The following is a 21,735-nucleotide window of genomic DNA, read 5'->3' on the forward strand; positions in this document are numbered from 1 at the left end:
GATGGAGAAGGGAGGATGGAGAAGGGAGAAGGGAGAAGGGAGGATGGAGAAGGGAGGATGGAGAAGGGAGGATGGAGAAGGGAGGATGGAGAAGGGAAGGTTTGATGCCACAGCACCACAGCAGGTCCCTCACCCATTTTTGGCTGTTTCCCGTTCCCAGCGATGCCTTTACCCCATCCCCAGAGCACAGAGTTCAAAGCAGGAGTGTGAGATCTGCAGAGCACCATTAACATCTTTTTTCCTTTTAGAATTCCCCTTTTTCTGGCCTAGGACAGGTCAGAGACTCGGAGCCAGCAGGGAGGCAGCGCCCTGCCCTGAGCAGCCCCCAGAGCATTCCAGTGGTTGCCACAATCTCTCTGTTTTGCTTGATAACACAGAAATCAGCAAAACCCCCTCCCCATCGTGAGATTGGTGAGGATTGCCGAGGGAGCACTCCGGAGGGCTGGACATGGTGCTTCTCCTCCTTCTGGCAGCTCTGCTGCAAGGTGAGTCAGGGACACACCAGCCCCTGAGAAGAGCAGGCTCAGCTGGAACTGGGCACACAGGCCATGTTCTTCTGGCTGAACCTCCCTGGGACACCAAACACCTCCACCTGCACTGGAAACCAGTCTGAGCACCCCCTGCCCAGTCCAAACCTGCAGAGAGCCAGCAAAGGCGGCCAGAGCTGGGAGGAGAATCCTTGCACAGCTTGCACAGGGGGAAGGATGCTGCCAGCTCAGGCAAATGCCAAAAGGCTTTTCCAATAATTTCTGCCTTTGAGCTTTAACTCCAGGTCTGGGGGGGTCCTGGAAGGGGCATTGAGGGTCTCCCTGTCTGTGCCAGTGGCTCTGTGACACCGGGGGCACTCGGGGAGGGGAAACACCACATCCAAAATAGATTTCCTGAGCTCCGTGTCCCCCTCAGCAGCACAGCCCTGCCTTGCAGGAGCGATGGCTGTGAGTAACCAAAGCCTTCTGTTTGTGCCCCAAAAGAGCCCGTTTCCAGCAGCCTGTACGGCTCCAGGGCTCTGGCAGGAGGCCTCGGAGGCTCCATCACCCACCAGTGCTTCTACTCCCCCACCCCGGCCAACAAATACGAGCGGAAATATTGGTGCAAAATAGCAGCGAACGGGGTGTGCTACACCATCATCTCCTCCGGCAGCTTCACCTCCAGCCACTACCGGGGCAGGGTGGCCCTGGGGGACGTCCCCCAGAACGGCACCTTCACGGTGACAATGACAGGGCTCAGGAGCAGCGACTCGGGCACCTACAGGTGTGGGATTGGCAGCACCAACGAGGGGCTCTACGTCAGCCTCAACCTGACCGTCCTGGCAGGTAGGGTTGTGTCTTGGATCCTGGGACAGCTTTGGGAGCAGGGGCCTCAGGTTTTACTGTTAATGTAGTGATAGATATTAATGTAATATTGTATAGTGTATGTTATATGGAATTAATTATAAATTCATTATTATGTAATATAATATTATTTATAAATTATTAATTATAATATTTATTAATAATAAATATATGTATTATATTTATTATACAATAATTATATTACATTACATTATATTATATTATATTATATTATATTATATTATATTATATTATATTATATTATATTATTTTACATTACATTACGTTATATTATGTTATATTATGTTATATTATGTTATATTATGTTATATTATATTATATTATATTATATTATTTTACATTACATTACGTTATATTATGTTATATTATGTTATATTATGTTATATTATATTATATTATATTATATTATATTATATTATAATATTTATAATTATATATTATAATTAATAATTATTTATTATAATTTTATAGAATTAATTCTATTATATAATTATATATTAATTAATTATATTAATATAATGAATATTATATATAATTATATTATATATAATATAGTATTAATTATATATTATATAATTATATTATAATTATATTATATATATAATTAATTTCATTATATCATATATATAATTGTATAATATATAATTAATATAATATGGTTATTAATTATTACTTATATTCATCTGTTGTATTAATACATCATTATATTTATATTATAATAATTGTATATTTATAATTATAATATATATTGTAATATATATAATTATAATATAATATATATTATAATATATATTATAATATTGAATTGTATTTGTATTATATGTAAATATATCATATGTAAATATATTATATATAAATATATTATATATAAATATATTTTATATATGTAATACATAATATTAATGTGTTATATTAATATATTCTATTATAAAATACATATTTATAGAAAATATATATTATATATTATATTATATATTATATATTATATATTATATATTATATATTATATTTTATATTTTATATATTATATATTATATATCAATGTACTATATTATATATAAATCTATCATATCTATGTTAGATATTGATATATGATATTTATAATTTTGGGGTATAAAAGCAGCCAGGTTTGGCCAAATCAGCTGTTCAGAAATGTGAAAGGAAACCCTTTCCTGCCTGTTGGAAACAGAGGTTTGGAGATTCCAGGGAAAGGCACAGGGGAAATGTCTGAGTGAAGGGGTTTTGGAGAAATAAAGGAAATAACTGCTGGAGTTTCAGGGTGTGAACTGTGTGTGTGTGGATATTTTTGAGGTATTATAATCTAAAAAAGATGAATATTTATCTATTTATTATCCTAGGGCAGAGCTCAGGGGCATGGCCTGAGCTGTGGAGACCAAAGGATGGGGCAGGTTTTTGGGGGCTGTGTGCTGACAGCCCCTGTCCTGCTGTCTCCCTGCAGATGCTGCCGTGTCCAGGCCAACCCAGCTCGTCCGAGGGGATCTCCACGGCTCTGTCACAGTCCTGTGCCCCTCTGGGGACACCCAGAGTGACCACAAGAGGTTCTGGTGCAAAGTGGGCAGAAGGAGCTGCACTCTCATCGCCAGCTCTGACGGCTACGTGGGCAGGAGGTACCAAGGACGGATCGTTATCACCCCTCAGGACAGCTCTGGAGCTTCCAAAGTCCTGATAAACAACTTAAAGAAGGAAGATTCGGGGCTGTATCTGTGTGGGACACAAGGCCCGAGGGGTCAGGACAGCCTGCAGGAGGTGGTTCTGCTGGTGGCCACAGGTAGGACAGGGCACGGGGAGCTCAGCGCTGGTTGAGGGGCGTGAAACGCTAATTCTGTGTCCTCCCCTGCAGCCTCCGCCCTTCCCAGGAGACCCAAATTCCTCAGCGGCACCGTCGGGGGCTCGCTGTCCTTCCACTGCCACCACGACCCCAAGGGCACCTACGAGAAGAAGTACCTGTGCAGGTGGCAGGGAGGGAGCTGCCCAGTGCTGCTGGATGACAAGGGGTTTGTGCTGGAGTCCTACCGAGGGCGGATACTGATGTCCAGCAGCCACCCCGAGCGCGGGAGCTACACGGTGCTGCTGAGGCAGCTGAGGGAGGAGGATGAAGGCTGGTACTGGTGTGGGGCCAGGAGTGGGCACACGGAGCTCACGGCCTCCCTGAAGCTGCTCATCCACAAGGGTAGGTGGTGGCACGGCCTGGATGGTCCCCAAACCATTCCACACGGTGAGAAACGGCATCAAAGGAAATGAAATCTCCTTTAATTGTGAGCGAGCAGCCGAGGCGATGGGGGAGGTTTTCAGGGGTGAGAGAGCTGAGCTTTCTGAAGGAATTGGATAGGTTTGGGTTCTATTATTGATTCATTACGATGCAAACCCCCAGGAGCTGACATCCTGGTCCTGGCAAGTGCAGCACAGGGAGGTGTTTGGCTCTGAGGATAAGCTGAAGGTTATCTTGAGAAACTGCAGAGTGTAAATAGCCAGATCCACGGAACTGCTCCTCTGGCAAAGGCAGAAAGAGTGGGGTTAAAGTAGGATGTTTGCCAGGTATTCAGGATTTCACTGGTGCTTTCTATAGCACTCCCAGGAGAGCAGAAATGCCCCAGTCTGGTGGTTTTTCACGTGAGACGCGAGGTGAGATGTGTAAATCTTTGGTAAATCCAACAAACGCATTGCCTCTGCCAAAGAGTGGGGATTAAAGCCTCAAAATAAATTTTTATTAAACAAAATTCTCTGTAGGAACCTGCTCCTCATGGGACCCAGGAACAGCCACGGCACCAAGTCCTGCTACCCCCAGCATGGCCAGGCACGGGAGCATGGCAGACCTGATGGGCACTGTCCCCAAGGACACCACCATGGCCAGTGTCCCCAAGGACACCACCATGGGCAGTGTCACCAAGGACACCATGGGCACTGTCCCCAAGGACACCACCATGGGCAGTGTCACCAAGGACACCATGGGCACTGTCCCCAAGGACACCACCATGGCCAGTGTCCCCAAGGACACCACCATGGCCAGTGTCACCAAGGACACCATGGGCACTGTCCCCAAGGACACCACCATGGCCAGTGTCACCAAGGACACCATGGGCACTGTCCCCAAGGACACCACCATGGCCAGTGTCACCCACGGCAGCAGCTCCCTGCTACCCTCTGCCACCCCTGGCACCTCTGCAACCTCCCCAGGTGAAGCCTTTCAGGAGAGGTGAGTTCACAGCCACACCCTTGGTGCTTCTCACCCCGTCTGCCCCATTCCCCAGGGCCCTGTGGAAGTTGTGCACGGCTGAAAACACCTCCAGGAGACACGAAAAGGGAGAGAAGGTGGCGAGCTCGCCTCGTGTCCCTGCACACTTTGAACTTGTCTCTGACCCTCCCGGTGCTGGCTGCTCCTGTGGAGCAGATGCCAGAGTCAACAGCCGTGCTCCTGCCTGTTTCCCTGGGCTCAGGATGGGGACAGGACCTTGGGAATGTTGCTGAGGTTGACTTGAGCAACAGCCCTGGTGAACGTGTGGCTGCTGCACAGCTCAGGACACCCCTTCCCCGAGCCCTGCAGCAGCCAGGAGCCCACGGGCAGTGTGGGAGCTCGCTGTTTAACCAGGAGTGAGCTTTGGGTGAGGTTCAGCCAAAGCCTGGCAGTGTTTTGGCCAGGAATTGTTCCCTGGTCGTTCTCCACACCAGTTCCTGTGTCTCACCCCAGTGCAAGCGGCTTCCCAGTGGATTCGCCTCCTGTGCTCCCTGTGAGCAGCTCCAGCTTCTCCACCAGCTGTGGCCACCAGCCAGCCCTGCTGAGGGGATGTGGTGCAGATGCACCAGGAATTGCAGGGTCAGCCAGAGCCCAGCCGGGCAAAGTCCACAAACCTAGTTCAATCCCGAGATGGGCACCTCGGATCCGCATCCACCCCCATCCTCCCCACCCCAGCTTCCCCCAAGCCACATCTCCCTGTCATCCTGACAGAAGGAGGGAAGGCACCTTCCAAAAATGTGAGGCTTGTAACAACTCACCAAAAGATGTGTTTCTTGTGCATTTGTGTTGTGCAAACAGCTCATTTTCCCTTTGGAGGGACTAATTCAGCTGGCAGCACAAACCCCACACAGCAGCCGTAGAAATCACTTCCTCATAAGCCAAACTCCAGATCAAATGATTGCAACTCTCCTTGACTCTGTTGACTTTGATTCAGTCAGAGCTTACAACTCCTTGGTACTCTTTAGTGTGAAAACAACCACCTTCATGAACCACGAAGGTGACTCCAAACCTAATTAAACCCTGGTGGTTCATCTTCCCAGCTCCTCGGGTGAACCACGGCTGCTCCCAGCTGTGTTACCAGCTCTGCTTTTGCTGATTTGCATCACCATCACCATCCTCACCCTGGCCAAAATCAAGCTTCAAAAGCAGACAGGTAAATTGGCCAGGAATCACTTTTTGGGGTGGCAGTGGTTGTTTTGGTTTAAATTTCCAAGGGCTGGAGTCTGACCCGTGGAATGTTTCCATCTCCCAGACACGTGTCTGTTCCGCAGCCCCAGACCTGCAACCAAAGTCCTTGAGGGGTTGTTTGGTTTAGTTTTCAACCTGCTCAAATGCAAAGCAAAATGAAGGAAATGCTGAAGCCCTGCTGAAAGCAAGGCTGGGATTTTGTGTGTGGAGGGTTTGTGGCTCTGTGGGCGATAGAAAATCCTGGAGGGAGGGACCTGTGAGGTGTGAGTGGCTTCACTCTGGGCAGCTTCTGCGGCCAAATCCAGCTCATTCCATGCAAAGCTGACAAAGACAGGCCCAAAAAAATCCCTTGTAATAACTGATTTTCAAAGACACGTGCATCTGTCTTAATCCAGACCATGTTATGTCCATAGAAATAAACTTAGGGACAGAAAACCTTCAGCCATGACAGCGGTGAGGGGACATTCCTTATTCACAGGAAGGAAACTGTGAAATAATGGCCCCATTTGGTGTCTGACACACTGGAATACTTAGAGAGGTGCTAGTGGGGGTGTTCCCTGCAGTGCATCCGTGTGTTTTGTCTTAAAGGAGAGGAAAGAAGCACCACGGGGAGCCTGGAGCCAGCTTTGGCTGGGCTGAGCCCTGGAAGGGAGGAAGGGATGGAGGAGAGCCCAAGTCCAGGAGAAGAGCAGGAATTCAGGATGGGCTCTGGCAAATGTAGGTGGGTGTTTGCTGCAACTGGCACTGCAAGTATCATCTCCCTTGATAAAAGAGAATAAACCAAATTTTGAGCAGGGAGTCTGTGGCTTGGTAAGGAAAACACCTCCACGGGAGAGGCACCAGGTGTGCAGTCCAGGACTTACAATCCACAGTCCAAGAATCACATTCTGCTGCCAAACTCTTGCCTTTATTCCTTACCAAGGAACGTTAAACCATGGATTTCACAAGACTTGGATTAAATCCTACATAAAATTAATATATTTATTGTAGGGTCGATTATAATTTTCGATTGCAAGTAGTAAAGCTGTTATTGCCCTTCCTGCCTCTTTCAGTAAATCCTTATCAGAATTACACAGAAGTAATTATTGTTCACTGTGTTACAACCATGCCATTCTTCTGTGTTCTATTGTGCAGGACAATCTCTGCTATCCTTGGAAATATCAGGATGACCAGCTTCTATGTAAGAGTCTCAGACTGTTGGTGCTTTTTTAGAGAAAAGCTCCTTTAAAAATCATCATTTAAAGTGTATTTGATCTGTGAGAATTTCTATCAGTGAGAAGGACTCCACTGAATAAAAAATTAGTGGAATAGTGGCTCAGAAATTTGGTGATTTCATGTTCTCACTCCAATGCACTCAGAGCCAACAGCGGTCTTCTGGTCCTAAATGTAAAGAATAGAAAGAAAAATTACACCTCCCCTAAAACCTTGAAAATAAACCAACATTCTGTGAAAAACTCCTAAAAGGGAGAATGAAACCCAGCAATTATTTGTGCCTTTTCTTCCCAGATGTCTGGGCTGGGGTAAAATCTGGGATAATTCTCTTAACTGAGCAGGAGGTTGGCTCCAGAAGTCCCTTCTGACCTGGGTTTCTCCACCTTTCTGTTCCCAGAGCTCCTTAAAATATCATTTAAAATACCAATACTGACATAAACCCAGAAATACCTATGAAATGACTTCTACAAATACCACAGAGAGGCAATGCCAGATCACAGCTTCTCTTCTGTTTCACTCTTTTACAGTCACTCTACGGAGAAAAATTACTTTTCCAGGTGTCTGATGAAGACTTGAGCCAGAATCTGCTGTGAAAGCCTCTGGGTACCTGAGCTGGGGATTTTCTCTGTGGAAAGACAAGCCCCCAACACCTTCCAGTGCTTTCCCCAGAACCCAAATCCCCTTTAGTGAGAGCTGAACCCCCACACTGCCCAAACTGCTCCGCGTTTTGCAGAAGAGAGAATAAAATAACGCACCTGAACCCAGCTATTTGTGGGTTGTTTCCCTGAGGGAAAGGTAAAACTGGGGAGGGGTGGGGAGGGAAAGACCTTTGTGGCTTCAGGCTTGCTCAGTGAGAGGCAAAATATCAGAAAATCACAGAATGGTTTGGGTTGGAAGGGGCCAGGTTACTAAAAATAATAAGGATTTTACTGTTTCTTGGTTTTTTTTTAAAATCCTGATCCATGGAGTCATTTTACAACACATAAACCACGTCTGATTTCAGTTTCTCAGCCACCCACGTTCCCAAAGTGCTATTTTTCCTTCACCTCTCCTGCAGGGATATCCAGAGCTTCAGAAGCAGCTCAAATTCAAACACAGCCCAGCCCCGAGCAGCAGCGCTGGTTTCACGCTCGGATCGTGGCTCGTGCTGCAATCTGCACTCCCCAGATAAAAGCAGTCCGAAGGTTGTTTGCTTTCTGGAGATGCCAAAATGCTTTGGAACATGTGACTTGGCAGGGAAATGCTTCCTCATGTGCTAAAGCAAGGAAATACATTTCAAATCTACTTACATGAGGCCATGGATTGGATTTACTGGAGGGTGGAAAGGGGGGGTTTGGTTAAAAAAAAAAAACTATTTATTAGCCTTGGGTTCATTTTTCCTCCTTGATATGCACCAGGAGTTACAGGTTCCCATATTTCTGCCAGGCTTTCCTCTGCCCACAGCCATCCCATCTTCCTCTGCAAGGTCTTAAAACCACATTTCCATCCCTCTGCAGGACCCAGCAGGGAAGGGGTCCCGAGGGATCCGTGCCTGGGAGAGTGGGAGCTCCAGGACAGCAAACACAGCTGTGTCCACTGTGGTCCAGCCAGCACAGCTCGGTGGCCATGAGGCAAAAAAGTAATGCCAGCATTACCTGGGGAATGTTTGGAATGGTGGGAAGTGTGCAAGGGATTGGGGTTTGTTCCCATTGAGGAGAGGTGGTGGTGGCTCAGTCCAAGATCCCCACCAAGCACAGCGACAGCCAAAAGCTCCTGCCTCACCCCAAGAGCTCCTTCCTCACCCCAAGAGACCCTTCCTCACCCCAAAAGCTCCTTCCTCACCCCAAGAGACCCTTCCTCACCCCAAAAGCTCCTTCCTCACCCCAAGATCTCCTTCCTCACCCCAAAAGCTCCTTCCTCACCCCAAGAGACCCTTCCTCACCCCAAAAACTCCTTCCTCACCCCAAAAGCTCCTTCCTCACCCCAAGATGTCCTTCCTCACCCCAAGAGCTCCTTCCTCACCCCAAAAGCTCCTTCCTCACCCCAAGAGACCCTTCCTCACCCCAAAAGCTCCTTCCTCACCCCAAAAGCTGCACATTCATGGAAAAAATGGAGCTCAGCACCCTCAGCTAAACAAAAGGCATTTCCAAGGCTGGCTTTAGGATGTGACAAATCTGTTGAAGATCCCAGTTCTGGGTCAGGATCTTGCTGCTCCCAGGCACTGCAGGAGGTGCCATCCCCTTCAAACACATCAGTTTTCACAGAGTGGGCGAGGAAAGCTCCGTGTGACCCCCCCAGTTAGAAGGAATTCCTGCTTTTGCATCATTAAAAGGAGGCAAAGCAAGGAATCACAGCTGCCCTGGCTGCTCAGGTCCTGCCCAAACAAAAAGCTGGCACAGAGGTACCCAAAAGACTCTCCATGGATTTGACCACAGAGAGCCACCAAGCTCCTTCCCAAAAGAGGCAGAGGAGCCCTGGAGTTTTCCTGGGAGCCCCTCAGGCTGGGGTGGCTGTGGTGAGGAGTGATCCGAGGGGACACCCTGGAGGGACAGCAGAGCTGGGCTGGGCACTGGCTGGGCTTTGCCGTGGGCAGAGCTCACCTGGCAGCGCTGCTGGATGTTGTTCCTTTAAGGCACAACAGGTGGAAATACAGGGCTGAAGGTGCAGGGAGTATTTAAAGCAGGCTGGCACTGCCACAGCCCCGTGGGGACACAGGACACTCACAGCATGTCCCAGCACCCGCCCGAGAGGGAAAGCCAGAAGTGCCTGGGGTGTAAGTAACGCGGCTTTGGCATCTTTGGGAACGCACAAAGATTTAAGCTTTTGTAAAAAAAAAAAGATTTGAGATTTCGTAGGGCCGTGGTGGGATGGGGAAGGAGAAGAAAATGAGTCTTGAGCCAATTTTGAGGATCCCTCCTCACATGGGAGGGAAGGTTTGGAACCATTTCATGTTCAGAGCTCACTGGTGGGAGGCTGATTTCTTCTGAAGGAACCACAGGAACAGCCTTATGGCAGTTACGGTTTCTTCTGTGCAGCAGGTTTTTAATATTTAGTTTTTGAAAAAAAAAAACAACCGACAGATTAATTATCATTACAATATGTGCTTTAAGTTTTAACATGGGAAATAAAAGTTAGTAAATATTACCATAGTAATCTAAATTTTGTGACTCAGCCTGAGGTCATTACTGCCTTTTGAACCCCAACCATCAGATTTTGAAATTTTAGAAGAGAATTGCTGCAGTTGTGTCCTAAAGGAGCTGCTTTAGAAGCTCCCTGAGAAGTTTGTACAGTTACAGGAAGATAAATAGAACCTGAAGCTTAAATAAATGGACTGGACGTGGTCTCCTAAAAGTGAAATCAGAGGAGCCCCTGTCCCACTCAGACCAGTGAAGGGTCCTACACCCCTGAATTCCCACTCTGCAAAGGGAACATTCCTATAGATTTAATACATTCCTCAAATACAAATAATCATCACCTAATTGCAATTGTTAATGAATCCACACTGGCATCATCCATCCCTCCAGCCTCTTGGGCCATGGGATGCTCCTGCTCCTTGCAGGCAGAGGAGAATTAAACTAAAATAATTTCATGGTGCTGAAGTTGGTTTCACTCTCCAGCCCAAGAAACGAATGAACCATGAAGGTCTGATCTGAAAAACAACAAGTGGGTGCATGGAGGATCTGAAAGGAACATAAAATCAGGTCTCAGGCTAGTGTAGAGTGGATCCAATAGCTGAAAGGAATGTAAAATTGGGCCAGCAGCACAATCTCAGCTGGGATTTCAGTTACTGCCTTGAGAGCTGCCTGTTTATTCTATTTAATTTCTTTTCTGAAATATGTTGCTCATATGTTTAACTGACACAAACATTCTTAGTTCAGAGAGTCCCAAGCACTGCAGGCATTTCTGAAAACTGCTGATTTCTTGGTAAATCCTGATACTCTTCAGCAAGTTCTATTGAAGTGTTTCTGCTCACTGCATAACCAAACAAGCCCCTCCTATTTATTTTCTCAGAATTGTAAAGGAGGCATCTGCTTAGACATGGGAATGTTTATTTTCTGCACGTGTTTCAGCTCAATCTTTTATCTGCAAGTTAATTGCTCATTCTTACCCCCATGAAAATGGGGTGGAATGGTGGTTTTTCCCCATTCCACTGCAGAAAATAAAACCCATGGCAAGGCAAGGTCAGCCGTGACCTTGATGGGCATTTGAAGATGTGAGTAATCCAGTCCTGTGCAGGATGAAATATGTTGCTGTGCCCTTTTTCTGGGCACAGAAGCCTCCAGCACTTCCTCACAGCACAACTCTCTCTACAACAATTTGCATCTGCACAGCTTCCCCATGGATCAAAAGGATTTGAGGGGGGAAATATTACCTGTATATAAAATATATAGAATATATGCAATATATTACTTCTATATTGTTATTTCTCAACTATTTGAATAGCAGCAAACATTCCACAAAAATCCAGAAGGGCTCCCAGGCTGGAATGACAAATATCACAATTAAACCTTCATGCTTTGTCAATCCCATGGCCTTGACACTGTTCATTGTCAGGAGCAATAGTTAATATCTAATGTGCTGGACTGGGCTGATCCCTGGCAATCCCTGCAGCAGGAATTCAGCAGAATTTGGGAATTGAAGTCTGATATTCTGTACCCAGACAGAGCAGCTCCTGGCTCAGGTCTGCACAACTTGGGGGGGTCAGGTCCTGGTCTCTTCCAAATTATAAATCTGAAGATAATTCTCCCTAGGACTGACAGAATCCCAAAAGCACAACAGAAACCTGGGGAAAGTCTTGTAATGGATGAGATTTGGAAGAGCCAGCCTGGCCAGAGAGCACTGCTGCTAGAAACCTGGAAAATACCATAATTTAGGCATAAAATAGCACTGGAGAGGAAGGTGATGGTCCCAACCCAGGTCCAGAGAAATGTCCAGGAAATGACCATCAGCCAGTGTTAAGGGTAAAGACACTAAAAACACATCACTAAAATGTCCTTGTCACCCAGTGGAGCTGCAACGAGGTTTAGAGCCCAGCACCAAATCAAAACTGAGATTGTTATTCATTCCCAGGACCACATGAAGACAACAACAACAATAAAATTATCTGTCCTGAGCTGGAAAGCAAGAGAAAAGGTCATTATGTTGCAATTGTTCCATTTACACTTTAAACCAACTCAGAGCTGTAGGTGTTGGTGGTGCAAGAGCACAGGAACCACAGGTTTGGGTAGGCAGAGATCTTGGTAACCCTTCCAGAGCTGACAGAACAACCCCAAAACGAGCTGGAATTTTTGAAGAAATCAGAATAACAGATTATTTCAGCTTTGCCAAAATGGGCAAGGCTGAACTGGGTCCTGCTTGCACCACAGGCTGGAGGGCAGTGAGGCAGAGGAGCTGCTGTCAGCCAGGGGCAAACGTCAAGGCTCTCTTTGTGCCACAGTGTTTGCTTTCTGCAGAATTTGTCATGTTTGCCTTGCTGGCTACTTCTGGGATGTGTTTGAAAGAGAATTTTTCATGCTCAGTGAGTTAATTATTAGCCATGGACAAGTGGCCATTGAGCAAGGAGAAATCACAATACAAGGAAGAAGCACAACAGAACACCTTTCATCTTAACAGGGAAATAAAAGCTTTTTTTCTTCTGCCGGGAATTACCCTTAATAAAATCGTGTCACTTGATGCCCTGAAATCAAATTTCTCTGATTGTTTATAAAGGTTTTCCTTGGCACCTCTTATCAGCTCCTGTGGGTGCCTTCTATCAACTTGGAACAGGCAGGTGGATCAAGAGCTGGGCTCAGGAAACACACATAAAATCTGATTTTTGGAGGAGCAGAGCTGAGCTAAATCCCTACAGCTCACTCAATTCCTCAGCAGCTGAGGAAAGAATTAAAAAGTAGAGGTGAAAATATCACCCTATTTTCTCTTTCGTGTCTCCTTGGAGAGACCAGGGAAACAGAGTCAGCAAATACAGGCTCCAGTCAGGAATTCTGTGGCAGAGGGAATATTGGGGTGTTGGGATGAGATCCATGGGCAGTCCTGTCCTGTGCAGCAACCCAGGCAAGAACAGAGATATCAACCCCCTTTTTTCCCATCCAATTCCTCAAGAGGAGCGATTCAAACCCGTGTTTCTCCCTACTTTACATAGCCACAACCCTCATATCCTCCAAGCACAAAGCTTATTAGACTCTTAACATTTTGCAAATGTGATTTTTCAAGACCTTCCACGTCTTTTCCAGGGAATGCAAGAAAAATGACATTACTGCTGTTCCTCTTCCTGCTCGCCTTGCCTCCAGCTGGGTCTGCAAGAGGCAGACACCTCCCCAAGGCAGCCAGTGAGTGTCACCCACCCAGGGCACAGATTTTGGGGTGGCCAAGGACCAGAGGTGGCGCTGGGAAGGGAGGAGGAGGGTTTGGGTGATGCCTGGAACAGGCTTACCTCGAAGCAGGGGACAGACAAAGTTAAAAAGATAAAAGTGGATATATTTAATGAATAATAATGAGTTTAATGAAGGACCTTCAGGTACATTAAGGGCAGATGAAGCCTCCCAAGAGGCTACACCCAAAATGGACAAGGTCATGAGTTTCTCAGACAGATGTAAGTTTGGTCCATTTGCATATCAGAGGTTAATTCTCCAATTCCAGCTTCAGGTAATGAAGTCATATTCCCCCAGTTTGTTCTGCCTGCAATTCACTTTTGTTTATGATTTTCAAGGCCTGAGGTTCTCAGAAGGATTATTTTGTCTGACCAGAGTGCGAAGAGAGCTTACCAACACTCTCTATGGGGCTCGGAGTTAGGCACTAATGCAGTACAGGACCTGAAAAATGTAAAAGCTAAAATTTTGAGTCATCATGGGGAGCATCTTAATCAGGTCATGGGGCCTCGCAGGCCATGGAGGCCGCACAGCCGTGGGGACACATGGTGTGGACACAATTTTCTGAGCCTGAGGGAGTTTCAAGGGAAAGTCTTTTGGGAAACAGATCAGCCACTGAGAGCCTGAATCTCTCTCAGGCTCAGGAAATCCCGTCCTGAAACGCAGCCTGTTCTCCCCGCAGTCTCCAGCCCCGTGTTCGGCCCTCGGCAGGTCTATGGCGTGCTGGGCGGCTCGGTCACCCTGAAATGCTTCTACCCTGGCACGCCGGTGAACAGACACGACAGGAAATACTGGTGCAGGGAGCTGGGCTCCCGCTGCGTCACCGTGGTGGCCACGCGCTACGTGGCTCCCGACTACCAGAACAGAATCTCCCTCAGCGACCACCCCGACGCCGAGAACTTCCAGATCAACATCTCGGCGCTGGGGCCGGAGGACGCCGGCACCTTCCAGTGTGGCGTGGGGGTCAACGGCAGAGGGCTGTCCCACAGGGTCATTCTCAGTGTTGCTGAAGGTAATTACAACCTTTATGGATCCTGCAATCCCTAAAATACCATTTGCTTTGAGTTTTTCCCCCCCTCTCTCCCTTTCAAACGAGGCCTGTCGGGTGTCTGAGAGCTGCAGGTGCTTTCAGGGAAGTCTCATTCCAGCCCCTGACTGTGTCTGTGCACAGCCCCACCTGTTCCTGAGGCGGCTGAGCTCTTCTACTTGAAGCTCCGCAGCACCTGGACCGCGTCCTGCAGCTTTGGCGAGGACACTGTGGACATGAGGAGGTACCTGTGCAAGAAGGAGAAGGACGGCTGCCGGAACATCATCGACAGCCATCGGAATATCGATCCGGATCTCCAAGGGAGAGTTCTGCTGACTTTTGAGGATCCTCCAGGCTCCTTCAGTGTCACGATGACTCAGATGGACTGGGAAGACACAGGCTTGTACTACTGTGGGGCTGGTGAATATGGGAAGGAAGGAAAATCGAAGGAACTGGACGTGTTTGTCTACGAGGGTGAGCTGTTCCCAGGGTGTTTTCCCCTTCCTCTCCCTTTCTCCAAAAGCATCACCAGCAGTCTCACTTTATTTAGCAAGAACTTGAATTTCTCTTTGCTATTATCCTATTCTCTCATCTACACGCTTCTTTCTATCAATTTAACCACCTGTAAGTACTAAACCATCACTAAATAAAGCTTGTATCCAGACTTCACCTTCCCAGAAGTGGATAGCTCTGCTCCCCAGCCCAAAACTCCAGGAGACAAATTCTACTCCCCTGCCCCAGTCTGAAGCAAGCAAGCTGTCTCTTCAAGCCCCCAGTTCCTTAAATCTCAAACTGACAGATGTAGAGGGTCCCTCTAGCAAAGGGAACAAAGCTTTGCAATTTCTGTCCACAAAGCCAACAGCACTCGGTGAATTTGGGAAAAAGCAAGGCCTGACTGATCCTTTAGGATCAATTCCCACCAGTGTCAGGACAATCTCCTGATGTTTGCACCCCTGAGCTTTGCCTGGCCTTCCTTTAGCCATGGCAGCTTTGTTGGATCTGATAATGTTGATTTTTTTGAGGAGGGTGCCCCACAGACACAAGTGAGACTCTTATAACTGCTCATTTCATTCTTGCCAACAGACAAAAACTTCCCTCAGTTAAAGACCACGGTAACTGGAAAAAAAGGAAGTTCAGCAACCTTTGAGTGCCTCTATGATCCTCTAATGAAATTTTCCACGAGGATCTGGTGCAAGTGGAGGCCCCAGGGATGTGACAAGATCATAGACAACACCGGCTACGTGAAGTACAGCTATGAAGGAAGAGTGGCCATGTTTGAGAACCCCGAAAACAAAACTGTCACCGTCATCCTGAACCAGCTGCAGGCCAAGGACGAGGGCTTTTACTGGTGCATGTCAAATGAACTGAAGGACCAGCAATCATCCACGGAACTGAAGGTTGTAGAAGGTAAGAGGTGTGCACTGGCAGTTCTCTGCCTGTTCAGGAGGGATAGAACCACCCCAAGAGAGCAATCTGCCTTTTTGGGAAGAGACGTGAGCGCCAAGCCTGAACTCACCCCAGCAGCTTCAAAACTGAGACAGGGAAAGTTTCAGTTTAGTGGGAATGCGTTCACAGAAAATTCTCGTGAAGTATTTCTTAACAAAGAAATACTTTCCTGCAAGAGAAGAACCATAAACAGCACCTTTAGTGTTAATTAAGCAGCGCAAGGAGCATTTTCCCTCAAAGCTCCACCCCCACTACCTGCTGGCCACCCCACCACTGAACCCCAGCACCCCTGATGTCCTGTTTGCCCTCGCAGGAGAACCTGCGCTGACAGGACCAAAGGAAGTGGAGGCACAACTGGGCTCCCGGGTGGACTTAACCTGCTCTTACCCCTGCAAGTACTACTCCTACGAGAAGTACTGGTGCAAGTGGAACTACACCAGCTGCTCCATGCTGCCAGAGCTGGATCAGGGGCTGCCAGGGCCGGGTGCCACCTGTAACGCATCCACCAGGACGGCTGTGCTGAGCTTTGACCCGCTGACGGAGGAAGATGAAGGCTGGTACTGGTGTGGGGTGAAACGCAACGGTGCCTTTGGGGAAACCATGGCCGTGGAGCTGCGGGTGAGCACAGGTGAGCTCCAGGGCAGGGCTTTCCCTGCTCGTCCCTTGTGCAGGGAGGGCTCTCCATCACCGCTAGGCTGCAGCAACTCGAAACAGAAGCACAGCATCCCGGGCAGGTGCCAGCAGCGCCCTCCCTGATTTGTACGATTTCCCTTCACGTTTTCGTTCGCTCAGTTTTGACTTCCCAGTCATAAAAAGCTCACCTCTTTCCACAGTCATTTTACTTTTAACCCCGTGCTGGTTAATTGCTCCTATCACAATGTGTAGCATCATTTATTTTAGGCAACATCTGGCACCTTTCAGGTAAAGAAATGATCAAGTTCGGAGATCTTGCTCCAGGGAACTTCTTATCTTAATAAACAGGAAACCAGTAAAGAGCAGGAGAGGCTGACACCATCAGCAAGGGGCTTAGCCTCGGCTTTGGTGGAGTATTTTGGAATTGAAATGGTTTTGGGGGGAGGAATATAGTTAGAAGCAGAGAAAGATTAGAGCCCTGGGTATCTGATATTTACCCACCCTAAGTGGGTGATGGCCAATGTGGAAACAGAGTGAAACAGCCCCATGTCATTGCTTTTGGTGTGCAAGGAGCCAGGAATAAAAACAAAGCAAGGATGCAAAATTCAGTCTGGAAATTATTAGAGGCAGAACTCAGAAATGCAAGCCTTTTTACTTAGAAATGCAAGACTCTTTCAAAATTCACAGGCAGAGAGATCCTACTTGAGATTTTTGCAGTAAATTATTTGGCGTGAGAGCATTTCAGGCCTCAAACCCCCATTTTGAAGATCCTCTCACGGAAAGCCAAAACCCACAGCAGCTCCATGTCCACCAAACACATCCCTGTAGTTTTTGTGTCCAGTTCTCATGCTGCTGCTTTCTAACCACCCTCATTTTCTGGGACACACAGGGAGCGATGCCAAGCACAGCCCAGAGCTCCTGGATGTTAATTCCAGCCATGAGTCTGGAGCTGTTCCCCCAGGAGGAGCCTACAGCGATGCTGAGGTGCGAAAAGGAGCTGTCCCAGAAAGGTTGGTTCCCTTCATCCCCTGCCATTTCTCATTTTTGTGGGGTTTATACAAACCCGTTGTGTTTACACACCTTGTGTGTGTTGTTTAGCAACACACGAAAAAACTCAGCCCCAAAGAACTTTGCTTTAAATGTCAGAGAAGATAAAAAGTGAGAGCAAAAGGGCAAGATGACTCATAATTAATCTCTAATTCACGAAAGTAGTATCAGAAGGATATTATTAGAAATTCCAGGTACTATTTGAAAGTACTTCTGTTAATATTAGAGAACTTTCCTTTGTGTATTTATAACCAAGCTGCTGATGGAGCTGTTGACCTCAAGCCTGTATTTTTATTTGGGTTTTATTTTATTCCATGTGCTAGAATCCAGTTAATTGATTGAATTGCACCATGCTCACTCAGAACTACCATCCCACACAAATTTAGCCTGCTGGATTTTCACATGCATCGCTCTCAGTGAGATTTCTCTCCCTCTGTTCCAGCTCTGAGGAAAGCCATGGCTCCAACACACTGGCCTTAGTGCTGGGCCCTCTTGCTGGTCTGATCCTGATTGTTGTGACAGCTTTTGCCATTGTCAAATACAGGCAGCTGAAGAGATCTGGTGAGTCCCTGCCTCTCTGGGCTCTCAAGAAACAGCAGCAGCACTGAGTTTAAGTGCTGGGCTGAGCTGCTCTCCTGGTACCACACCAGGATGGGCAGGAAGGTCCCTGCTCCTCCTGTGACCCACCAGAGAGCTCCAACCCCCTGCTCCTCACACTGACCCACCAGAGAGCTCCAACCCCCTGCTCCTCACACTGACCCACCAGAGAGCTCCAACCCCCTGCTCCTCACACTGACCCATCCAGAGAGCTCCAACCCCCTGCTCCTCACACTGACCCACCCAGAGAGCTCCAACCCCCTGCTCCTCACACTGACCCACCCAGAGAGCTCCAACCCCCTGCTCCTCCTGTGACCCACCCAGAGAGCTCCAACCCCCTGCTCCTCACACTGACCCAGCCAGAGAGCTCCAACCCCCTGCTCCTCACACTGACCCAGCCAGAGAGCTCCAACCCCCTGCTCCTCACACTGACCCATCCAGAGAGCTCCAACCCCCTGCTCCTCACACTGACCCAGCCAGAGAGCTCCAACCCCCTGCTCCTCACACTGACCCAGCCAGAGAGCTCCAACCCCCTGCTCCTCACACTGACCCAGCCAGAGAACTCAAATTCCCAGACTCCAGGCTGAGACAGAGCCCAGCCCTCCACGGGCTTTGCCCATTGTGTCACAGCATCGCCTGGCACAGAGGGTTTGGGTCTTGTTGTGCTCCCACCCACTCTGAGCAAGACCTGAGGGATTTTCCTCCTCCCTGTCACCAGACCTGGTGTCCGTGGGGAGCTACAGGACAAACATCAGCATGTCAGACTTTGAGAGCGTGAGGGACTTCAGTGCCATCAACAACGTGAAGGAGAGCCAGGACACCCCCATGGGAGGGGACGGTGAGTGTCTGACCCCAGCCCAGCCCTGGGCTCGGGGGCAGCCCTTCCTTGCTGAAATACCCCACAAAAGCCACAGAAACACCTGCCAGCCATTGTCCCCTCCCCAACACCTCCCTTTCTCTGCCTGCAGAGCCCACCACCACCACCACGGATGCTCCGGAAAGCACTGCTGACACAACAAAGGCAAAAAGGGTAAGAGGAGGCAGGAGAGAGGCCACTGACCTGGGAGACTTGGCCACAGCCCTGCAGTCTGTCCCAAAGAGGCAGTCTCCTCCCAGGGGCTTTATTTATACCCAGGTGCTCTCCATTTTACCCGGATCCAGCCCCCATGGGTGGGTCTCACCCCTGTCCTGACTCCCTGGTTTAGCAGAGACATTAACAGATGTCATTTTGCTTCAAGAAATGAACCAAGGCAGCCCCAGGCAGCGTCAGGAAGGTTGGGTTTGTTACCAGAGATGTGAATCACTGCGATATGCAGATGGCTGGAAACCATCACATCCTACTTCTCAGTGACTCAGGGGGCACAGGGAGGCAGGGAGGGCTCGGCCATTGCAGGGGCTATTTTTATTTTTTTTTTTTTTTTCTTTTATCTGCCTTTCGCTAATTTTCCCTGCCTCCCCTCCCCTCGGGTAGGATCATGGTCCAGTGGCACCATTTGGCAGTAGCTGCAGGTGCCAGATTCAAGCCTGTAGGGACTTTTCTTTCAAAGTCCCTACCAACAGGAGAGGTGTAGGTGTTGTCAGTGCCAGGAGATGAACTGGAGTGATCAGTAAAGAAAGACCAGCAGTTTCAGGACAGGGGAGTGGATGCCAGCACCCAGGCTTGCCAAGGAATCCCAAATTTAATAGCTTTTGGGATCCTCCCAGGATGACGCTCACATCAGCTGGATCATCCCACCCCTCCAGTGTCCCTGTGTCATCCTGGGACATCCCCAAAATGCTGCCTTTCCCCTGCTGCCCATCCCCATCCCCTGACTGTGCTCCTGTCCTTCCCAGAGCTCCAAGGAGGACGCTGACCTCGCCTCCTTCCTCGTCACCTCCTTCAGCATCGCCCAGCACAGCTCCGGTGGGGACAGCACAGTCCTGGACGTGTCCCCCAGCCAGGACCGGGTCTGAGGGGCAGGTGGCAGCGCCTGGGACTGCCTCTACCTTGAGGATCACTACACAATTCACAATTCATTGATCCCACAGTTTGCTATAACTTGACCTTTTTTTTTTTTTCTTTTTGCTTAAATTCAGCTTTGAGTGGTGATTTAGGAGGAATGGTTTGATTCCCAAGGGGGCTGGAAGTGCAGGTCTGAGTGAGGAGGTTGGGCTGGGAAACAGCAGGAACTCGAGTGGCTCGTCCCACCAGCAGCCCCAGTTCCTACACTGGGCTCTCACTGGCCAGAAGGAGCATTGTGAAAAAAAAATAATCCCATTTTCTTTTAAAGGCAACTGGAAAACCCTTTAGAGCAGCATCTGATGCTTTTGATTTCCCTAAGCTTTCCCGACCTGAGGGCAGCACCTGCAGGCCAGACACGTCTGGAGTGTTTGTATGCATGATCAATAAAGAATCCAGTGGCTTTCAGCAGACTGGGGAACTCAGGGTCTGTGGGATATCACAAGAAAGCCCACCCAGAGAGGCACAGAAAGGGTGGGAAAAGCTGAATATTCCACAGATAAAGCAGCGTAGGAAGCTGTAATGATGAAGAGGTGGCAATGGCAGGTTGGGTTAGCTGGCAGACACTGGGCCTCACTGAGGATAAACACAAATTATCCCTACATTGCAGATTCCAGAATTTCACTGAGGATAAAACACAAATAATTCCCGAACTGCGGACTTTCAGTGCTGGGGTGAGCAGGGCAATGTCTCCCTCCTGCTCACTTCTCACATCCACATTGCACCTTCCTGCCAGCCCTCAGAGGGAGGTGAGGGCTCACCTGCTGCATCCCCAGGGCTGCATCCCCTCAGTGGGAAGGGCTTTGGGTCTCGGGAAAGGCGTGCAGGGACTGGGACAGGTCCCTGGAGGGCCGGGACAGGTCTGTGGAGAGGCCGGGAGAGGTCCCTGGAAGGCCGGGAAGGGTCTGTGGAAGGCCGGGACAGGTCCCTGGAGGGCCGGGACAGATCCCTGGAGAGGCCGGGACAGATCCCTGGAGAGGCCGGGACAGGTCCCTGGAGAGGCCGGGACAGGTCCCTGGAGAGGCCGGGACAGATCCCTGGAGAGGCCGGGACAGGTCCCTGGAGAGGCCGGGACAGGTCCCTGGAGAGGCCGGGACAGATCCCTGGAGAGGCCGGGAAGGGTCCCTGGAGAGGCCGGGACAGATCCCTGGAGAGGCCGGGACAGGTCCCTGGAGAGGCCGGGACAGGTCCCTGGAGAGGCCGGGACAGATCCCTGGAGAGGCCGGGAAGGGTCCCTGGAGAGGCCGGGACAGATCCCTGGAGAGGCCGGGACAGGTCCCTGGAGAGGCCGGGAAGGGTCCCTGGAGAGGCCGGGACAGGTCCGCGCCCGCCCGGAGCCGCTGGAAGGGAGGGAATGCCTGACTCAGGTGCAACAGGAAAGGCGTGAGCCTGGAAAGCATCCCCGGAGGGAAGCGGAGACAGGAGAGCGGCCCGGTTTGGAAATTTCTGAAAGGAGAAAACCCCTTTTGCTCTCCCTGTGCAAATCCTCTTCCTCCTCAGCCTGCCCCACGGCCTTTCCCCAGCTCCGCTCCTCCCTCGGCGCCCTGGGAGCAGCCGGGATGAGTTGAGCTCCGGGAGAGCAGCGGGGGTTGACAGGGTGGGTGGGCTGAGCATCCTGCATTCCTCCTGCATTCATC

General features: G+C 49.0%; 2 protein-coding genes across 5 annotated transcripts; both read left to right on the forward strand.

The window, feature by feature from the left end:
* The first annotated feature begins 404 nt into the window (after positions 1–404).
* LOC102106133 (polymeric immunoglobulin receptor-like) lies at positions 405–7,751 on the forward strand. Of its 4 annotated transcripts, none has more exons than XM_088067106.1 (8): positions 405–485; positions 972–1,313; positions 2,812–3,141; positions 3,214–3,588; positions 4,101–4,566; positions 5,646–5,758; positions 6,382–6,514; positions 7,533–7,751. In XM_088067106.1, exons 1-8 carry the CDS (start codon positions 449–451, stop codon positions 7,579–7,581), a joined length of 1,845 nt encoding a protein of 614 aa, XP_087923232.1. In that variant the 5' UTR covers positions 405–448; the 3' UTR covers positions 7,582–7,751. The 4 variants fall into 4 exon arrangements, with proteins under 4 accessions (XP_087923232.1, XP_087923233.1, XP_005529479.3 ...); XM_088067107.1 differs by having other exon boundaries at positions 6,382–6,510; XM_005529422.3 differs by having other exon boundaries at positions 3,214–3,543.
* Positions 7,752–9,607: 1,856 nt separating this feature from the next.
* On the forward strand, positions 9,608–20,506 carry LOC102105945 (polymeric immunoglobulin receptor-like). The gene is made up of 11 exons (XM_014258194.2): positions 9,608–9,757; positions 13,215–13,310; positions 14,032–14,361; positions 14,521–14,850; positions 15,460–15,783; positions 16,136–16,450; positions 17,345–17,465; positions 17,945–18,063; positions 18,818–18,937; positions 19,068–19,129; positions 19,933–20,506. Exons 1-11 carry the CDS (start codon positions 9,712–9,714, stop codon positions 20,050–20,052), a joined length of 1,983 nt encoding a protein of 660 aa, XP_014113669.1. The 5' UTR covers positions 9,608–9,711; the 3' UTR covers positions 20,053–20,506.
* The last annotated feature ends 1,229 nt before the right edge of the window (positions 20,507–21,735 follow it).

Source organism: Pseudopodoces humilis, chromosome 26 (assembly GCF_049639895.1).
Source record: "Pseudopodoces humilis isolate 2021_Gansu_Grassland_sample_001 chromosome 26, ASM4963989v1, whole genome shotgun sequence".
In the NCBI taxonomy this organism is placed as follows: Eukaryota; Metazoa; Chordata; class Aves; order Passeriformes; family Paridae; genus Pseudopodoces; species Pseudopodoces humilis.

What these genes read in the sequence shown, in the direction of transcription:
- LOC102106133 (XM_088067106.1), top strand. Translation starts at nt 449, where the DNA reads ATGGTGCTTCTCCTCCTTCTGGCAGCTCTGCTGCAAG. An exon ending in GGTGAAGCCTTTCAGGAGAG is followed by an intron (nt 4,567 to 5,645) that starts GTGAGTTCACAG and finishes TCATCTTCCCAG; the next exon opens with CTCCTCGGGTGAACCACGGC. An exon ending in CAAGCTTCAAAAGCAGACAG is followed by an intron (nt 5,759 to 6,381) that starts GTAAATTGGCCA and finishes TTTGTCTTAAAG; the next exon opens with GAGAGGAAAGAAGCACCACG.
- LOC102105945 (XM_014258194.2), top strand. Translation starts at nt 9,712, where the DNA reads ATGTCCCAGCACCCGCCCGAGAGGGAAAGCCAGAAGTGCCTGGGGT. An exon ending in GGAGCTGCGGGTGAGCACAG is followed by an intron (nt 16,451 to 17,344) that starts GTGAGCTCCAGG and finishes TGGGACACACAG; the next exon opens with GGAGCGATGCCAAGCACAGC. An exon ending in AAAGGAGCTGTCCCAGAAAG is followed by an intron (nt 17,466 to 17,944) that starts GTTGGTTCCCTT and finishes CCTCTGTTCCAG; the next exon opens with CTCTGAGGAAAGCCATGGCT.